The following is a 20,133-nucleotide window of genomic DNA, read 5'->3' as shown; positions in this document are numbered from 1 at the left end:
TCAATGTCATGTTAAAACATACAGTTCAACAGTTTCTTTATGTCTGATCAAGTCATGCTGCCTTGACAAAAACATCGGCAACTTATGTTGTCTTGGTTAATATCAAGTCGTCATGGCAAAGACATCTCAATCAATGTCAACCTCAATGACATAACAGTACATAACTGACCAGATGACACTTAATGACAACAGTCATAAACATTCATAAAGACTCCTTCATGTTCATGACAGGTGTCATGACATGGTTATGACAGTCTTATGCACAACCCTTCAAATAAAGTGTTACCCATGTTTTTAGAGACTTTATGCAATGTTTTCTTTTTATTCTTTCATTTGTTTTATTTCTATTGACAAGAGAACATTATTTGACATCATCTTTTTATTCTTTTTAATTATATTTATTTATTTATATTGACGTTTTTTTCTTGTTTCTCTTATTTTTTCTTTCTTCTTTTTTATTATTTTTTATTGTCTTTTGCTTTGTGATTTAATTTTACCTTGATTTTAGCTGAACTTTGTCTTACTCTAGTCTGGCCTTGCCTCTTGGGTAAGGTCAAAAATTTCAATACATAAATACTTTTTCAAAACCACATGATTAAACACAATACAACACTGACACAGGAAAGTTTAAATGCTCATTCGAGGCCTCACTTCAGTTTAGTATTTTCCTGCTTGATTTGGCTTCCAGCATAGCAGAAGCAGACAGTGTTCAGTGACTTCTTCTGTACCAACACTGTGTGCATGTTGTTAATTTAAGAAAAAAAAAAAAACACATACTGTGTGTCTATCTTTTTGCTGTGATATCAAAAAAGGTGTCAAGTATCGTCTTTTTTTACAGTCGTATCAGTAAAATTCTGGAATCGTGACAACCCTTCTTCTGGGTATCCTGCTCTTAAATTTTCTGTCAAAACACTTTGTAAACTGTAATAATAATATTAATAGTATAATAGTAATATTAAAGTTATTATTAGGCCATTATTTTATTTTTTGTCTTGACAAATTTTAACATGCAGCACATGTGACAAAGCTACCAACATACTTCACATCAGCTGGAATCACTTTCACTTCCCGACACTTGCTTGAATACAATTTATGTGATGTTACTTTTCCCACAATGCATCACTCCCATATGCTATCCATGTAGGACATGTTCGCTGGCAAGGTGCCAATCACACGTTGTTTCCATGGCAGCGGGGGCTGGCTGGCCCAGTCCCAACAGCCCCACAGTACGCGTCTTCGATGGAGGTGTGTGAAATGATATGTGTGTTTACATGTGAGCGTTACAGTGGGGGGAGTAAAAAAGTGTGTGTGTGCCTGAAGATGAAAGGCAGAGGGATTTTACGCCTGTAATGGTTTTATCTGAGCTCATTGGCTAACATAACAACATGCAGTATTACACACAAGCCATCACCCCAAGGACAGTTACAGTTTCGAAATACACCCTGAAAACATACACTCACACACACTGAACACGTCAAACAACGCTCTGCAGACAACAAATGCACATAATCTGAAAAATAAGCTAATAAAAAACACGTGTTAACATGACCTACAGACTTTGACCTAGTATTTCAGACATTTGTTGCTGCACTGAACCATAAAAAAGTAGAATATGCAGAAAGGAAGCACTGCCACACCACAACACACTTAAGCTGCAAATTCATCCCAGAAAAATACTAATTTTCTTACATTTTTCTGCTAATGCATTTCAAATATCATGCAATTCATAAAGCTGGGGACTTCTTACAACCAAAACAACAGATCTGAACTATCCTCACCCCCTTTCAAAAGGTCAACAATAGACAAAATGACACCCGTGCCCTCTTATTCACTGCTATACATTGAATAAAGACACACACACAAAAACACACACATACACAAACACACGTGTCCCCATACTCACAATGCAGAACAGCTCTAGTAGCTCCCTCATTGTCCTCCTTAAACGTGTCTTTCTCTACACATTTACACACATGCGTTTTCCACGATGCATGTCTCTGACCTGCCACATGACTGCACACACACTGACACAGAGAGAGAGAGAGAGAGAGAGAGGGGGGCTGGCACTGTGGTAGAGTGCCATCCACATGCTCAGAGGAGGAGGAGGAGGAAGAAAAAAACAGGAGGAGGAGGAGGAAGAGGAGGAGGGGGAAAACAGGAGCAGAGGAGAGAGGAATGGACAGACTCCTGAGGGGAGAAAGGCAGATGGGGGGAAGGGGGTGAACAGAGGGGGACTGCGGGGAAACATTGTTTTTTTTTGCTCTCTCCCACCATCATTTTGTCCTCCATCTCTCCCTCTTCTCCTCCTTCTTCCCCTCTTATCATCTCCTGAGCTCTATTCCTGTGGATCTGCTCCTTCTTTGTCATACCAATAATTATTCCTACTTCCATAATTAGTCTCTCACCCCAGCATTTTCCTCTCCTTCTCTGCCCCCCTCCTCTTCTCTTTCTTTCCCTCTCTCTGTGGTAAAAATGGTCTAAATTAGTCCCTTCCTCCATTCACAGCAGTCAGAGGCAGCAGCCTGTGTGTCCAGAGGCATTTCCCGTAATACTGCTGCACTCATCACTCTGCAACTCCTTCAAACAGACACGCACACTCTGACTGAGATATGAGCACATACTCAGGGATGTGACAATTTTACCTCCTGTCCGTAGATAGCACAGGTGCACTCACACAGATAGGTGACTTACTGTGTGTTAAAGCTGGTCACAAAAAATATGTCACTGACTGAAATCATTCACAATCTCTATAAACAACATTACACCACAGTATACACCCTAATTAAAGGACTCAAATAATCTCGCAACACAAAAAGTTAGAAATCAATGATTGTAAAGCTGATTGGCACTAACTGAAAGGTAATAAACACTGTGAATTGTGCAAACAGGGAAAAAATATGTTCATTTAGATGGCTGCTAGACAAAAAAAAGGAATGATCTTTCCTATCTGATATAGCCCAGCTGATACTGTAACTTGAGGCCAATTTTAATAATGATATTTTAAGATGATATTTCAGTTGATTCTCTTTAAAATCATTAACATGTAGCACATATCATAAAGAAACAGTCTTAATACAGATCCTTTAGATCAGTTTTTTTTATTATTGTGACCAAAAGTCAGTGCTCTCTGGTGGACAAACAAGCATTTCTTTTTTTAAGATGATCTCTCTTGGCTTTATTTGGACGTTATGCTAAAGGGGACAACATGCAGCAAAGGGCTACATGCTGGAAACAAACCCAGGCCACTGCACTGAGGACTTCAGCACATGGGACATACACTCTACCAACTGAGCCACCAGGGCACTGTCTATTTTAGCATTTCTGTCCTGAAATTTCTTGTTACCTGTCCACTGACATAAGCCGCATTTCCACCAATCACTTCCAGTATATTCTCTTTTTTATTTGAAAAGAGACTATGCCCATTAACCCACGTTCAAGAAAATAAAAATCCGCCTGAGTTAGCTTAAGGCTAGTTTTCACTGACAGTCCCACAGTACCCTTGAAATCCATACCTGCATGTACCTAAACTATGTCTATGTCTGTTTGCATACAGAGCTGTTAAAAGTAGGTGGAGCTGTAACCAGGGCTAACCCCTTTCACATTTAGAGCAGTTGGGAAATAACAGACGAGGTATTTCTTGTTCTCGAGAAGCTGCATTGTTTATTAACTTAACACGCTATAACCTGTACTGTACATTAACTTCCAGACTGACAACTTACTGCTAGGCTTTTCGGTTCTCTCAATTCTTCCTGACCAATCCGTTGTCTGCCGCATTTTAACTCCCCCTTTCAGCTCAGGTAGCTTGGAACCTCAACAGAGGCATAACGAAAAAACAGGACAGAAATGACTGGTTATTGGTACCGCCCACAACTGGACTTAATTGGACTGCTTGTTTGAGTTATTATTTCGTTTTTTCATTAGTTTTTGTTTTTATTTTGTCTTGTTTTCAGTTCAGTTTAGTTTTGAATACTTTCCAACATGGGTTTGCTCTTTTCAGTTTACATTTTGTTTTAAAAAGTTTAGTTTAGTTTTTATTAGTTTAAGTATTAGTTTAATTTTCTATAATGATACAGGGGATATTTCAGAAGTTCAGAATAGGTATTACAATACAAAAAAACCCTGATTCACAGTCATATAGGCATCCCAGTCTCAGTAAACATGTGTGCACCACTGCGTCCTCATGCTTGTGTTGACAAATTTGAAAATTGACAAAGACAAAAACTAAAGACATTTCCTTTATAACTTTAGCTTTATATGAGTTCATTTTGTGAGTTTTTTTAAGTTTCTATTAGTTTCTAAAGTCTAGTTTTTACTTTTATTTTAGTTTTTAGTTTTGTTTTAGTTAATAATAATGGCCTTGGTGACTCTTTATAAACCAACATATCCAGGGTCTAAAGGGTTTCAGCAGGTGAGAGAGTGAAATCCACTTGTCACTTGCATACATTATCAGCATTTAGCCTGCAATAAGCTAATATTGGTAAATACAAGGGCCTGACTAATTTATCGGCCTCGCTCTGCTAGCTAACACACTACAAAGTCTCTGTGGAAGTCCCTGGCATATAGCATGTAGTGAATACTGAACAGTGAATTCTTGTGGACAGAGTCAAGGTTCAATCTGTGAGACATGTCTCTGGCTTCCCATACCTCATTAGAAATGCGCCGATGGTGGTTGTTCCTCATACGGACCCTGACCGGACTCTGGACCTCATCAGAAGACGTCCCAGACGCCTGGTCACTTTCCCCATCTGAACCCATCTTCACGTTCTCATGGACGATACCTACAACACACAGAGACACAAACAGATCGTTACTGTCAGGAATTATGTTGTACTTTCATTCAGCCAGGGTCTTCTGGAATTATTTTTTGTTTTGTTTTTTATGACACTTTGCCTCTTTCACTCCCTCCTCTTCCTCTTTCACTCTCTCCATATACCCATCACAGGACACAACCTTTTGTCTTTCTTCGATTTCAGTCACCCCTCTGAGAAAGCCATGGTAGGGTCCCAATCCCTAGATGATGGATTGTACCACCAGCCGTGCAGGGGTGTTAGTCAAGTGTGTATAAAATGCCACTGGTAAGATGAGGAGGTCAGAGATCGATATCACCTTCCATGCAACGGGAGCTTTCCCGTCTTTGGCCGCCACCCCCCAACACCTCCAGTCCTCCCACAGTCCATCTGATTAATGAGTCACGGTGCAGCAGACAGGCCTGCCTCCTTCAGTGGTGTGTGAGTAAATGTGGGGGGGAAGGGTGGAGGGGCGTCTCTTTGGGCTGCCTGATAGCTCTCAAGTCTGGGTCACGTACAGTACGTACTGTATGTGTGTGTTTGTTTTGGGTTTTGTACAAGGAACAGCTTCACAAGAGGGTCTGACAGACGTTAAAGCTTGCTTATAACACCATCATTTACTGTTTACATTTTAAACAGCCACATAGGCGGAGGAGTGACACATAGAGGAAAGATTAGGGGATCGGGGGGAGGATGATTTTGGCTCAAAGAGGAAGCAGAAAGAAAAATAAGCCCCCTGAGTGACTGTGACACGTCAGCTGTGAGATACAACGATTGAGAGCCCTATAGGTAAAGCTATTTATTATAGAGTGTCAGCTGTGGAGTGGGGCAACACCACCTGGGACTGATTCTAGGTCATTTGTTTGTGTCTCTTTCATGTAGTCAAGGTTAGGATTTGAAAAGGGAAAGCTGGTCTGTGGACTAAAAAAGGAAAAGATGGAATATGAACTCAATGAGCTACAAAATACTTACAATTTCTTATATGTTACGCACAGCCAAAAACATGGCATAATATGCATTTATGGAGCCCCAACGTGTTCTAAATAAATAAATACTCAGACAAACAAAGTGTGTCTAATATATAAATGACAAGAAATCATTAAAACTTAACTCACTGCTATGAAATGTTCTTTCATCATTCTTATCTTCAGGGTTTTATTGGACTTCATTTTTATTTCATCATGGGATTTTTACTCTGAAATGCCCTTTTGAAAAGACTGTTGTTCTTTCATAATTGTATGTTTTTTATTCTTTAATTTCATGCCACTTTTTAGTTCTTGGAACTTTTCACAGTGCTGTTTTTTATTTCATATTGTCTCTTTTCATGCTGTCACCACCATCTCACCTCACACGCCCCCTGCCTCTTGAGATGGCGAACTCAACAACTGCTACCAGATTAACCAAAACAGATTACTCGAATCGACTCACTTTTGGTACCAGGTACTTTTCTCGATCATGTTTTCCACTGCAAATCGTCACGTGACATCATCTTCGACACAACATAAACACAGGAACAACGGAGGACATAAGAGGGATGACTGTTTGTCACAGCAAGGAGACAAACTTTGTTTCAGAATGAATGCAGCAAAGACCAAAAACTGTGGAAAATCTGTTTAGTATTGACTCAGCTGGCTTTGAACCTTGACTGAGGTGACGCCAGAAAAAAAGACCAGTTACCAGGCACTATCCACAACTTTGGCATTATAATGGAAAAGCGAAATAGAGCCAGTCAAATTGAGTTGAGCCATACCATGCAGCGGAAGCATGGCAATTTAGCTATAGCACCTGTTAGCTAGAGCAGCAACAATGTCATTGTAATTCTGACTCAACTAACCAGCCACTACTATAAATACACTCAGTGCACAGGTATAAAAACTAACATCTCCTTCCATGTATTAATTTTAAGAAGGCTGCACATGCTACCTACCTGCATAACTGGCTCTAGTAGAGTTAAGAGCTTTGTTTATTTTTATTGAATGAATATTTTATAATTTCCTCATTTATTTCACAAATTGTTGGTTACTTTAAATATTTTACTCAGTGCATTAACATGTTAATCTATTTGAACACTTGCAGTTAGGGTTAGAGCCTGAACATATTTGTCACAAATATGAAACTAAAAACCTATATCTGTAGTCATGTCTCCCTTAAAATATTGTGATACAGATGTGGCACAGATGCTACTGAATGATCATTGAAGTATTATAATAACGTTGCAGGGATTCTACATACAGCAGTGTGTCCCTGTGTGCATCTGTGAGTGTCTCTTGCTCTTCCACAACTACACATTGCTGCTTGTCACTTTGATCATGTGACACTACTCTACATGAACTGCAATGTAGTATAGCATTGAGTATTTAGAGCATATAGTTTAGAGAATATTATAGATCCAAGATGAAACCGACCAAAGGCATGACTGATAGAAAAAGGTGCAATTACAAATCCGTATTCTACTTCAGCACCACAGACAGCGCCATGGATTTATCAATACACAGCACAGTTAAGCTACTGATATTTCAGAGCCACGGTCAGGGCCATTGATTCTAACTTACACAGACCTCAGTCAGACAAAGGATCAATGAGTCAGGCAGACAAGACTAACACTGACCTAAACAACCCCTTTTCACCTGTCCTCCACTCTCTCTGCTACTCAGGGATGGAGAGGGGGGATGGCAGGTTAACACAAGGGAGGCATTTTGCTCATTTTTCTAAAAAAAGGGATGTCACCCTTTGGCTGATCATTTTCTTGATTAATCGATTTCATTTTTTGGTCCATAATCAGAAAATGAATGATGAAATTGATTGAAAGTTTGCAGGCACAGAGCAGTAAAGAAACCAGAAAATACTAACGTTTGAGAAGCTGAAGTCAGGTAATGTTCATCTTTTTTACTCAGACTGACTCAAAATTAATCAGTTGTCAGAATAGTTGGCGATTAGTTGCCTTAAACTTAAACCATCCAAAAATCAATTAAATCTTAATTAATTTATACACTTAAAATCATAAAAAATGAAATGTAATAGATTTTTCTCAAAGGCACATTAGATGTGAATTGCATCAGTGGTTTTCTTACTGCCACAGTCAACTACCTGTGTAGATCCCAGCTGCTAATTTCTGCCTACATCTGTCCATCGGTCTAAATATCTGTTGACAAAAGCAGCATATGCTCATTAGCGAGACCAAACCCAAACACAATCCATCTGTGAAAATGCTTAGTAAATTTCTTCATAGTCATTTCCATCTCCAAGTCTGATGTAGCGCCCGTGGCCTCGAAGCCAGACACAAGAATACAGGCTATGCATATAGAATAGCTTTGGTAAGAAAACTGAGCAGTCGGTAGTCATATCAGGAATCAACCCTCACAACCCTGATGTTGAAACATTAAACCTGCAGTAAACTGACACCAGAGTGAGGGGAAATTGATCCAGGATATCTACATACTGCGAGACGCACACACATGACCACATGCTACGAGTGAGTATCCAGTGCTGCTATTATGTCACAGGACTTTCTCACTTTCAGAGAGGTCCTGATCTTGTCTGTTCGTGCAAACAGTTACGCAAATGCAGGTGGATCGGACAAGATGAGGAAAATTCCATCACCTGTGCCATGAAACAACACGTACAGTGTGTGCATTTGTATCCGATACACCAGCTTCCCCAGCACACCCTCTCTACTCAAAATAAACACACTTACACGCACTTCTTAATCACAGAGGTCATTCTTTTCCAGTCTGCTGCAGGTTCTTTCTGCTCCATTTCCATAGCAGACTAAGAGCAGACAGTAAATGTCATGAGCTACCTCTGCCTCCCATTGTGGAGCCAGGCTGGCCTAGTTAGGGTTGCTGACTCCCTGCTAGCATGTCTGGAAGAGTGAGTGGGCTGCTTTTAGGACTATCCTTACCTCACCCAGCTCTGCATGTACTCCACTTAGCTGGAAATCCATCTCCGGTACATGTTGGCAGTGCCTCAGAAAAGGACTGAAATGCCAGTGGAAAGGACATTAAAAGAAGTAAAGTCAGAGTAAGATTCCCTTCAAGAGGCCTTCAAAGAGTAATGGAAATCCTGGGATTTTTCTTGTCATAAGACCTCACTCAGCAAGGCCAGACGTGAAGTTGCAGTGGGGTTGCTCAAGGGTGCCCTTGTAGAATTAATAGTCACTGTCCACATCCAATGCATTACCCACTATTATTACCAGGCTTTGAACTGAATCATTTTACTGCTTCTTTTTTGCTCTCTAGGCCTGGAGTTCGCCAAACTGTTTCTCAGCAAAGGAAAGCATACGGTCTGAATCTGGCAATAGAGATACTGCAGTCTCTGTGCTAGCAAGCACATGAATAAAATATCGAAAAAGAAAAACTTGAAGGTCACTTCGCTTCACTTAAGGAGTCCATGGGATCCCTGAAGATACCCATACACACACACACACATTGCCCTAAGCCAACCCACTGCTCTCTAATCTGTAAAACAAGCCACATGACGGAAGTAATATTGTGAAATTAATAAGTTCAAGATGATAAGATAAGCAGAAAGAAAACTACTTAGCATAAATCTGTTTTTGCATTTAATAGAACCTGAGGACACACTTTTGATCTTAATTTCATGTCCCGCAGAGTAAAATCAGTATATACAGACATACTAAATGTTTAATGTAATGGGAATACACCTATTCTAGACCTTCATATGGCACAAATATGTAGTTACTTACAGTTACTTAAGACTGGTCCTAGTCTTGAGACTGGTCTCAAGGAATTTTTTTTGTTACAGTTGCCGGCTGTCTCTGCTAACAGCTATCCCATCCTGTCTGGTCTCTATCTTGTCTCTGCCTCGCCCTGCCTTGGTCTTGGTCTTGACTTGGTCTCAACCCCTCAAGGTTTGGGTCTTGTCTTGCTCTCAGTTCACTCTGGTCTTGATCATGACTTGGTCTCAACCCCTCACAGTCTTGGTATTGTCTCAGTCTTGCATTGCCTTGGTGTTGGTCTTGATTTGGACCCAACCCCTTAACGTCTTGTCTTGGTCTTGATACACTGGTCTTGGTCATGGCTTGGTCTCGGTTTAGGTGGTTTTGACTACAATTAACCATTGAACATTTACCTTTATAAAAATCTATCAAACTTATTCATATTGTTGTAAAAGCTGCCATCTGATGAAATCTGATGAAATGGAAGATCAAGATGCAGGTGAACTTGATGATGGGGAGAACAGTGATGGGACTCACCAATACGGTTTCCTGGAGGACGGCAGGAGTCCAGCACTCGAAGCATACGAAAAGGTGACAGCCTCAGCGGGGTGTCTCTTTCTCCCATTCTCATCCCGTCTCCCATTCTCACCCCCTCTCCCATCCTTGAGTCTCCCACACCAGCAGCACGAGCAGAGCACCCTTGGGGGTTGCCTTCCATTGTTCCAGAGGATTCAAAGCAATTAAAATTCAAAAATACATTTCAGAAAGAGACGAAAATAGGTTTCAGTCCAGTCTTGAATGTCCAGTCAACAGGTCTGGGTGGGGCCCAGGATTCAGGAGCTATAGCTGACTGAGGGTCAAAGCTTTCTGGGTAAAAATCCAATCTTCAGGCTGTCTCTGTATCTTCTGGAGAGCCCCAAGCAGTAGAGAACAAGTCTTACATCGGGAGGACAGTGCAGACTGCACAGGCACACTAATCACAATAACTCCCTCGGCTACTACTCCACTTTAACACACGCTCCCTCTCTCTATCTTCCTGTAGACACTCCCTCTCTCCTCCTCTCCTTCTTTCCTCACTCTTTTTCTCTCTGCAGTCGCACTCTGCTTGCTGACTAAGGAAGGTCAAACAACGTGCAGGTAGGCAAAATGCTGCAGAGACAGCCCAACACACACAAGCTGAAAACTGTTACACCCCATCATCTCGGAATAACAGGTGTTCGGTCTCCATCTATATGATTTACGCTGCAGCACACAAACAGACACACACAAGACTCAAACTTGCAGCTCCTCCCGGGGAGAAAACCACTTTCATCTGTCTGGTGTTCAACTATCTGACCTCTTTGGCTCCCAGCTCTTTCTCTCTCTCCTGTTACTTTTTCATTCACAGTCCGGTGTCTTCTTCTTTTGCCTGACGTTTTTCCTCATTTTCTCAGATCTCATCCCTTTGTCCTCCCCTGTTCTTCCACTGTTATTCAGGCTGCTGTGCTGCTCTCCTTCTTTCCACTCCCTCTCTCGATTGCTCCCTCCTTGCCTCTGGCGCCCCTATCAGTGCTTTCAGTGTTGTTAGTCCTCCTGCTCCCTCCCTTCACCTTGCTATTACTCTCCTCCCTCTCATGTGATACCAATCTCTCCCTCCTCCCTCTCCTGTCTCTATCTCTCCCTCCCTCACTCGCTTCCTATCTCTGTCTGGGTCCAGAGATGGTGTTGACTATACAGTGCAATCGTCTCTTTCTATTCAGGAGCCAATGACAACATTTTCTGCCTGATCAGCCTCTTTCTTGCGTTCTATCACTCTATCTCATTCGTCTTCTCTCTCCTGCTCCTTCCATTCTCTCCACCCTTCTCTGGCTCCTTGTCCTTATCACTCTATAGCGCAGAAATTGAAACCCTGAGGCTTTTGAGTGACGCCTCTGGCATCCTAGCTCCATCCGTCCCGTCCCCCACTCCCTACGTTCTATCCACCCTCCTCTTTCTCTTTTTCCCTCTATCCTTCCCCATGGACCTGAAGCACAGGCCATTATTCATGCTCAGCTCGTGCACACATAGACTCACGCACTATCCCCTGCACATGCCACCACACACAAGGTTACTGTACATCCCTATAAAAAATATACACATGCATGGCTTTATGTACACCTGCAGAGCATACATAATATGACCAAACACACTCCTGAAACAATGAGCTATTCAGCAGGATGTAGAAGTGCTAATTCTCAAGACTGTTGAAAACACGTGTTTTTGACTGCTGGGAGCAGCACGTCAAGCATCACTGGCTTGTTTTTCCACAGAAGCAAGCATGCTTAAAGGTCCAGGTACTTTTTTAATGTGGTCTATTTCCTCTTGCAGTACAACACTGAGAAATCAATCTGAAGTGTAAAGCAATCGGCTATTAGGTATGGGGCAACCTCAGAACCCATTAGCTATCATCTGACGACGATTCAGAATCTGCGAGCAATGTCAGTGTTTTGGGGCTACCGGTGTAGCTAGCAGGATATCTTCATGACAGATAACAGATATCCAGGCCAAAACTTTCTCTTCTGTGCAACAGTCATTGTTTACAGTCCGATTAGCAACTTGAGATGTGAGAATGGAGTTTGACGCTAATCTCTGTAAACAAATATCTGCAAATAAATGCAGATCCTTTTTGAAAAGGCTAATAAGAATCTAAACCATTGTCATACAATAGGTGATAAAATGTCAGCCACTTCTTTTTTGCTCTGTCAGGAGGCCAGCCCTGACATTAAAATGTCTACATCGCCACAACAAATAAGGGTTACAGCTACTAGTTTGTAAGGTTTGTACCACTGAGGATCCAGGTGCTAATTTGCAATATTCAGTGTGTAGGTTTTATAAATTACAGAGGACAGCTGTAGTACAGTTTTGAGGGGGGAAAAACTACCACTGTGTTGGCTTCCACATCACCACCATTTCATAAGTGCGTGCATATTTTGCTCTGTGTCTCCTATGGAACTGAGTGTGAACCACGCCACCACTAGGAGCCAACATAAAAAGAAGTGTTTATAGAAAATAAATGCATTGAATGGCAACTGCATCCAAAATGTCAGGAAGATAAAGCATCAAATGCTATCTATTCTCATAACAGTCCCAAGGACTAACACTTTAAAAAGCTGTTCTGCAAATGTGCTCAACAGCTGTGAGATAAAACCTCACCTCTCCCTTCATGTCAATATTCAGGTTGTCTTGTAGACCTTTGCTAACAAAACACACTCATGCAGGAAAGCTCTCACACCCTTCATGTCAATAATGATGCACTTAATTATAAGACCATTTACACAAACTCACAATTATTTTTTGCATCAGCTAAAATGTAATGGGATAACTGGCTTAGATAAGTAAATATTGAGATCATCGGCATACAGTATACTTAACACGTCTAGTGACACATCTTGAAAACATTTCTAATTTCGCTAGGTGTGGAAGTTGTTTTAAAATAAATATTTGGGAGAACTTTGCGTGCTGTGTTCACCTCAATTGCTCTATATGAGATGAACTCATGATTTATGTTTTTGGGGGTGAGGGGCATTGCTCTATGCTTTAAATTAGATTCAAGTAATAGCCATTTACAGTGCATTGACAAGACATATATTGATGCAGCGTGCTGCATCCTCGAGTTTAAAAAGTCAAGGACAAGAGCTCGCCACTCAGCCCCCCACCCATCACTGTCTCCCTGTCTCTTTGTATTCACAAGTGCAACTGTATACATGAAGGATTTCTCTCTGGCTCTGCAGCCACCTCCACACAGCTTTTCACTCCCTTCAAGGCCTCACTCACTGTCACTTTCCCCTGCCACCCTGTTTTAAACATCTTTATTGTCACATTTGTCTGGCTGCATTCAAGCTTCCAATTAAAATGTATTGTTTTCAGCAATGTTTTTTTTTTTTCCATCTTTGCCATAAATACCACAATGTGCCTCCAGACAAGGGACACAATAAAAATCAAAGTGCATATAACATCCCAGAGGAACATGCACGCATACAGAAATGCACTCAGAAAGCCGGAGGGAGGGAGAATTTAGACTGCAGTAATTACCTCTAAACCTTTTATCTGCATCTAAGGAATCTTATTATTCAATTATTGGGACTGGAGAGCCTACTGTCAGCTACCAGCGGCTCCGTATGTACCAGTCCCCAGCGCCTCACCCACCCCCTGTCCTCTACTATATCAGCAGCATAGTTTAGCAACAACATTACCTCTAGTATGAGCTACAGTAAAAGCGAGTCACCCTAACATGTACACAAAACATTTTTTAATTAATTAATTAATTAATGAATACAGGCAAATAATACTCATAGCATTCATGACAGTATGAAGATACCTATTGTGTGTATTCATTATCTGGGGACAGTCTTTACATGGAAGTCCCAATATAATACTTAAAGTGTATATATACAATAAAAACATTTGAAGTTGTGGTGGCAACAGCTCAGTTCATAAGGACTTGGCTGGTTGGGTTGCTGGCTGAGGTCCAGTGTGGACAGCATGGACAGCGTGGACTGGTAGCTGGAGAAGTGTTCTGTTTTTTGTAACCGTTCTTGTTCCAGTGTACTGAAATTCATTCTTTCCAAAAGGAAAAAAAACATTTCAACAAATTTGACCAACTGTCTTGGCTGCCCAAGAGTTTCACCAATCTTATTGACTTTTTTTTGTTACAGGCACTGGAAAGAGTTTTCAAACTGATCAATCGTCCATGAATTTTTGTATATTTTGATAGTTTTTTATATTTTATTTTATAATTTAGTGCTTGTTCCTTTGAGTTTGAGCTACAAAAAATGTTTGCTTCTTTCTGGATTAGTTCAGGTTGACACATTCATTTACAAACAAAGGACATTTTGTTAGAATTTCTGTAATCCTGAGCCGATTTTTGTGTAGGTTATTTGGAACACTAGAACTTTTATTCTCCACAGATTTTTAACAAATTCAACAACAACAAAAAAAACAACACTTTTTTAGTTTCTGTTTCCGGTCAATTAAGCAGCTGATTGAATTTTAAAATATCACATATCTGACCATACATACAGCAAAACTGATGGTATGAAAGCAAATCACCTGTGTTATCAAGTATATCGTTTATAAAAAAAAAAAAAACACACACAACACCAAAGCTTACAAGACCAACTACATAAAAGGAGCCCACTGTATTGTTCTTATTAAATCCAATCTGGGAGTGAGTGGAGAGGGTTAGTGTGGGCAAATGGATGGCCAAGAGAGTGCAGGGGAGTGCAGGAGAGGGCTACAGCGATTAATGCAGTGTTAATGCATTACATTAAATCTCTGGCACAGACAAGGTCTCTGGTGGTGGGCAATACAGAGGGAGAGATAAGGGTGGTCTGAAAAGCCTCCCCGTCCTTTATCTTCTGGTCTTATCCGCAGGTTAAATATAGTATTCTGATGTATGTAGAGAGAAAGAGACAGAGACAGAAGGGGAGAAAAGAATGAGAGGAGACATCTGTGACAGTATCAGAAATAGCAGCCTGCGACGGGTTTTAGAGGAGAGTAGGCGCTTTCAGCAGAGTCCTGTTTGTCGGTAAAGTAGACAGCAGGGCCGACTAATCCTCAACAGTGTAACTACAGATCTTCACAGAGAGAAAGGGAGATGAGGAAGCTGTGAAAAGCAAAAAAAAGAAAGAAAAGCGCAATGCTCATCTTGCCTCACTGTAAGTACAGTACAGTGTGGTGGGAGTGGGTGTCGGCCCAGTTAGCAACAGATGAATCACAAACCCGTAAAAGCTTTCCGGCTCTGGCTGTGGGCCAAACACCTCTAACATGCACATATAACAGCACAGTCAGGCCCACTTACACAGATGAAAGGTATGTTTAATTGAATTCTCCTATGGATGGATAGAGCATGTTAGAGGAAGACAGAGAAGGGGTGGGCAATCTCTTTAGTGCAGCAGGAAGGAGAGATTGCATCATCATGTCGCTCTATTAAAGGCTGCGACGTGCTCCGACTGCTGAGTGGCACACAGTGAGTCAGCGAGACCAACCAGTGGGGAACACGCACGCATGCACATACGCACACACGCACACATACAGTGGCGTACCTCTTAACATTTCAAACTACACCTTATCGCGATTTTAATAATAGAGTAGCATCTATTCTAGGTTCTCAAGCTGTGTCCTTTTTAGGGCGGTTCTGAGCTCAGAGGCAGCTGTGGATTTCACAGAATGAAGTCACTCTGCCAGATCGTCAGCCTGTGGGCTTCAGACTGGTACGTTCATAGACTTCTACATATTACTGGTATTTCTCCACATTCTCTACACTTTCCTCACCTCTCAAACAGTAGAATGTGTTTATAACAATTCATTTTATATAAATTCTGTGCTTCTTCTGTCATTCTTATAGTTATGATATATTTATTCTCATACTGAGTTTAAGATCGAAACAACTCTTATACTTTATCTGTTCATTATTTCTGTGTAAACCTAAGGGGTGTCATAGATTAGCTTGTGTGTGTCTGGTGTTAAAGTGACAGTTCACCCAAAAATGAAATTTCACTCAGTATCTACTCACCCCTGTGCTGATGTGATGATGGGTGAAGATCTCCAGTTCACAAAACACTCCCAGAGCTTCAGCCGAAAACAGTGTTGCAGCCAAATCCAGTACAATTGAAGTGAATGGTGACCAGTTTGTAAAAAAAGAACGCAAAAAAACATAAAATGTCTCCATACTGCTTGTGTGGTGTAATCCAAGTGTCTGTAAACTGCAACATTAAAATTTGACCCAAAAAGACACCATTTACACCATGTTTTTAGCCTAGATGTCAACTGTAGCCTCTCAGACCTGATCTTCATGCACACGCCTGAAGCAGGTACACAAGCTCTCACCCAAGGGGCGCGGCTGCAGCAAAGAAATGATGTTCCTCTTCTGTGTCGAACTCTTCTGACATTTTCTTCTCTGCTGAAAGTTTGCTAAGTCAACTGTACGCATAATAAGTCACTATTTCTGAGCAGATCTCTCTATGTTGTCTGAGTAGCTTCCAGGTAGCATGTAAACACAGGTGTGAAGGTATCGCAAGATCTTGTACATCTTGTGTCGTGCCGCTTGGGCGAGAGCTTGCGTACCCGCTTCAGGTGTATGCACGCAGCTCCTGTCTGAGAGGCAACAGTTGACATTTAGGCTAAAAATATGGTGTGAATGACGTCTTTTTGTGTCAAATTTTAATGTTGCGGCTTACGGACACTTGGATTACACCACACGAGCAGTATGAAAACATTTTGTATTTTTTTGTGTTCTTTCTTTACATTTTAAAACTGGTCACCATTCACTTCAATTGTACTGGATTTGGCTGCAACGCTGTTTTCTGTTGAAGCTCTGGGAGTTTTCTGTGAACTGGAGATCTTCACCCATCCTCACATCAGCACAGGGGTGAGTAGATATTGAGTGAATTTTAATTTTGGGGTAAACTATCGTTTTAAATTTGTCCAGCTAGACAATGCATCATCCATCATATGAAACCAGACTTTCCACAGGTGGAAGTATTGTCATTATTTTGAGTTTGTTGGGCTCCTCCAGAGAGAGAATGTGTGGCGATAAATGTAATTTGAAGGTCACGTTCAGAGAGGCTGACTTCATTTCTACCACAGTCGACATCTGGACAGCTAAACACAAAAAACCTTCTGGGTGTTAACGATTTACTGAATCAGCAGTTCAACTTTAGAGTGCAACAGGGATGCCAAAAAGGTGCAAGAATAAAACAGCAATGTAATGTGCTTAATTACTTTTGATGCCAAGTAATAAGTAAAGTAATGTTATTAGCTTTGTGACGGCCCTCTGTCCTGTTGTTTGTGCCTCTTCTCTCACTGTTCTCCATTGCCATGGCCTTTCAAGCCAGTCCTCACACCTTTTAAAGGAATGAAGAGTAAAAAGTAACTCACTACACTTCTTAACTAACTTGCTCAACACTGCCATAGGAAACTGTTGGTGCAGGCCAGGTCATGCCAGGAAAGGGGCTAAATAATAATCCACATTTCGGCCATTTTCAAAGGGGTCCCTTGACATCTCACATCCAGATATCTGCATAAAAAAATGTGTTCAGTGGATACCCAGGAGTCCCCTCTTTACAGACATGTAATGGAATAAGCGGATTTCTCAAAATGTCAAACTATTCCCTTAACAACCTGGATTAACTCCAAAAATTAGCATTTGTTGTATGCTGCTCTTGTTGTACACAGTGCAGCAGCAGCATCAAGTGCTGAAAATTGACATCCATTATCTGGTTCTATGTGTAATCTAATATACTTATTATCAAATCAGATACACTCAGTTATTCTGGAGAAAGTTCTTTTGTAGCCTCTTTCATTTAGGCAGCATCTAACATTTGCAAATATTTCATGATAAGAAAAATAAAAACTATATCCAGCCCCATGCTGCTGTACATTTTTCTTTACAGGGATCACGTTAAGTTCATCCATCCATTCTTATCGTATTCCCAGCTTGCAGGATCACAATGAACTCTAAGCTCCTGATACAAGACTAGTTCTCTTGTCAGCCAGAGTTCAATGGATGCAAAGAGTCTCGTCGTGGTCTATCTGCAGCTCACTCAGCCGAGGACTCTGGGGATGCACAGCACAAAGCTAATATGACTCCTGAAGGAGCCATTGTGGAACTAACACTCTCCTACCTCTCTGTCTGTCGCTCCCTCCTTTCATCTATACTTCTCATTTCTCCTTCCTATCGCTCAGTCCCCTGTAATCAATCTCTCGCCATTTTCTAAGCTCCATTTCATTCTAAAACCCACTTCCAACAACCAAGTCTCCAGCCCCTCCATCCTTGACTGTCCCCCCTCACTCCATCCCACTGCTCCCGATATAAGACATTCTGCCACAGTAGGAAATGAGATTATAGGATCCATATAGCCACAGACCTCACGTTCCATTACATAATGCAGACAGACAGAAGGAAAAGTGATTGTGTGAGCATGTGCATGTGTGTGTGTGTGTGTGTTTGTGTATGTTGGATTAAGGTCATTAGAGTTTTATCCCTCCACATTCGTAGTAAATGTAGGGAGGACAGCCAAACTGCATCAGTAAATACGTTTTTTCACTCACTGAAAACCCACATTCATGCGTGCACACACCAAACACACACACACACACCCCTTTATAGTAAGCAACATTGACATCTACATGACATCACTGTGTCTGTGTTTACCACCCACAGGTGGCAGTATTGCTTAAGCTTGACATTGCTCTGGTGAAACGCTCTGAAATTATGAACTAAAATTAACACTAAAAATTATTCACAGCTGACATCAAGTTATTCTTAAAGCATGCAAGGACTAAACGGTACAGAACAGCTCTCTTTACTGAACTGCTGACACACAAAAGAAGTGAAAGTATGCAGAAAATTTTGTTTACAACAAAGAAAATGACAGGAAAAACTGGACTAGGAATTACAGAGGAAACAGTGTGGTGAGTTGTGTTTGTGAGGGAGTGTTTGTTTCAGTGGTGGAGGAAGCACTCAGATCCTTTACTTTTTTGAATTTTTTCTCTACTCTTTAAAGGTCTACAGGACGTGGTGTGTCATGAGCTGGTGTTGTGATTTGCGATATAAATAAAAATTGCCTTGACCTGATTATTCAAGTAAAAGTAGTCAAGGTAAAATTATGTCCCGCATTCAAATTTTTGCTGAAACAGTAGTACATAATCACTCGTAGCAAATTGGACTTTAGATATCAAAAACATCCTGTCAGTGTTGTATTACTTTATTGTGCTGTTTATCTGGGCATTGCTGCACTTTGGGCCAACAGGCCGCCTTGTTATCTTTAGCTCACTGCAGTCTTTTTATACTCATATTTACATATTTATCACTATTATCATTCTAATCTGTTTCATTATGGACTTCTTTTAATTTTTTCTTGTTTTTATTAATGCTATTACCCACACAGGGACCAGAGTACCTCATTTCATTCTCTTTCATGTTTAACATGTTCTTGAATAACAGTGAAGTAGCCTCATAATTATATCATTTGATTATTCTTTCTGATGGATTACTGTGTGTTTTATATTATAGCTGGTTGATGTAAAACTAATTTAAATACTAAGTGGACAATTTAATCTGTTACAATATGCATACGATTTTATACATGGATCATAATGAGCACCAATTTGTGTAATTATTCTTCAAAGTAACTAGTGACCAAAACTGTCAATATAAATGTAACTGGGTGCAATATTTACATATGACAATATGACAAATGTGCATATGATTACATGAAACAACCATAACATGACACTTATCAACATGAAGGAGCCTTTATGAATGTTTATGACTGTTGTCATTCTGAGTAATTCAGTCTGTTGTGTCATTTTAAATGTAAAGTTTTCTGACAATAATGCTACAACCAGCATGTTCTCTTTTAGTTTGCCCATTCTATGTTAATTAGAGTTAACCATAATACTGAATGTTCATCAAATGTGAAACTGAACAATATGTTATCAGAGTCTGGCAGACAGTCAGACAGACGGTCCAGAGCGAGTACATTCAGACCAGTGGGCTTTTTTGGCAGCATAGTGGGCGGAGCTTTACATCGACAGACAATTGACAGAGTTATAAACAGTGGATCAACTTACAGTGGGGGACTCATTGTCGCTTGTCATTGTTCAAATATAATGTTGTGTTTGTGTAACTTCAGTGTCCCCGCAGCC

General features: G+C 40.8%; 1 protein-coding gene across 10 annotated transcripts in view; it reads right to left on the bottom strand.

The window, feature by feature from the left end:
- LOC146325144 (cyclin-dependent kinase 17-like) overlaps window positions 1-20,133 on the bottom strand; it is a 61,243-nt gene that overhangs the window by 25,483 nt on the left and 15,627 nt on the right. For 9 of the 10 annotated variants that reach the window (XR_014770706.1, XM_084720983.1, XM_084720987.1 and 6 more), the window contains one exon: window positions 4,645-4,778. Coding sequence is in view for 9 of the 10 variants with exons in the window: in XM_084720983.1 (XP_084577109.1) it covers window positions 4,645-4,778 (134 nt within the window). In the remaining variant the exon portion in view is untranslated. Of the gene's footprint in view, window positions 1-4,644; window positions 4,779-10,002; window positions 11,005-20,133 lie in introns of those variants that run through there. The other variant, XM_084720988.1, reaches the window with a different exon arrangement.

Source organism: Lutjanus erythropterus, chromosome 6, assembly GCF_056507025.1.
Source record: "Lutjanus erythropterus isolate fLutEry1 chromosome 6, fLutEry1.hap2, whole genome shotgun sequence".
Classification (NCBI taxonomy): domain Eukaryota; kingdom Metazoa; phylum Chordata; class Actinopteri; order Lutjaniformes; family Lutjanidae; genus Lutjanus; species Lutjanus erythropterus.
This window is presented reverse-complemented; position numbering and strand designations above follow the sequence as displayed.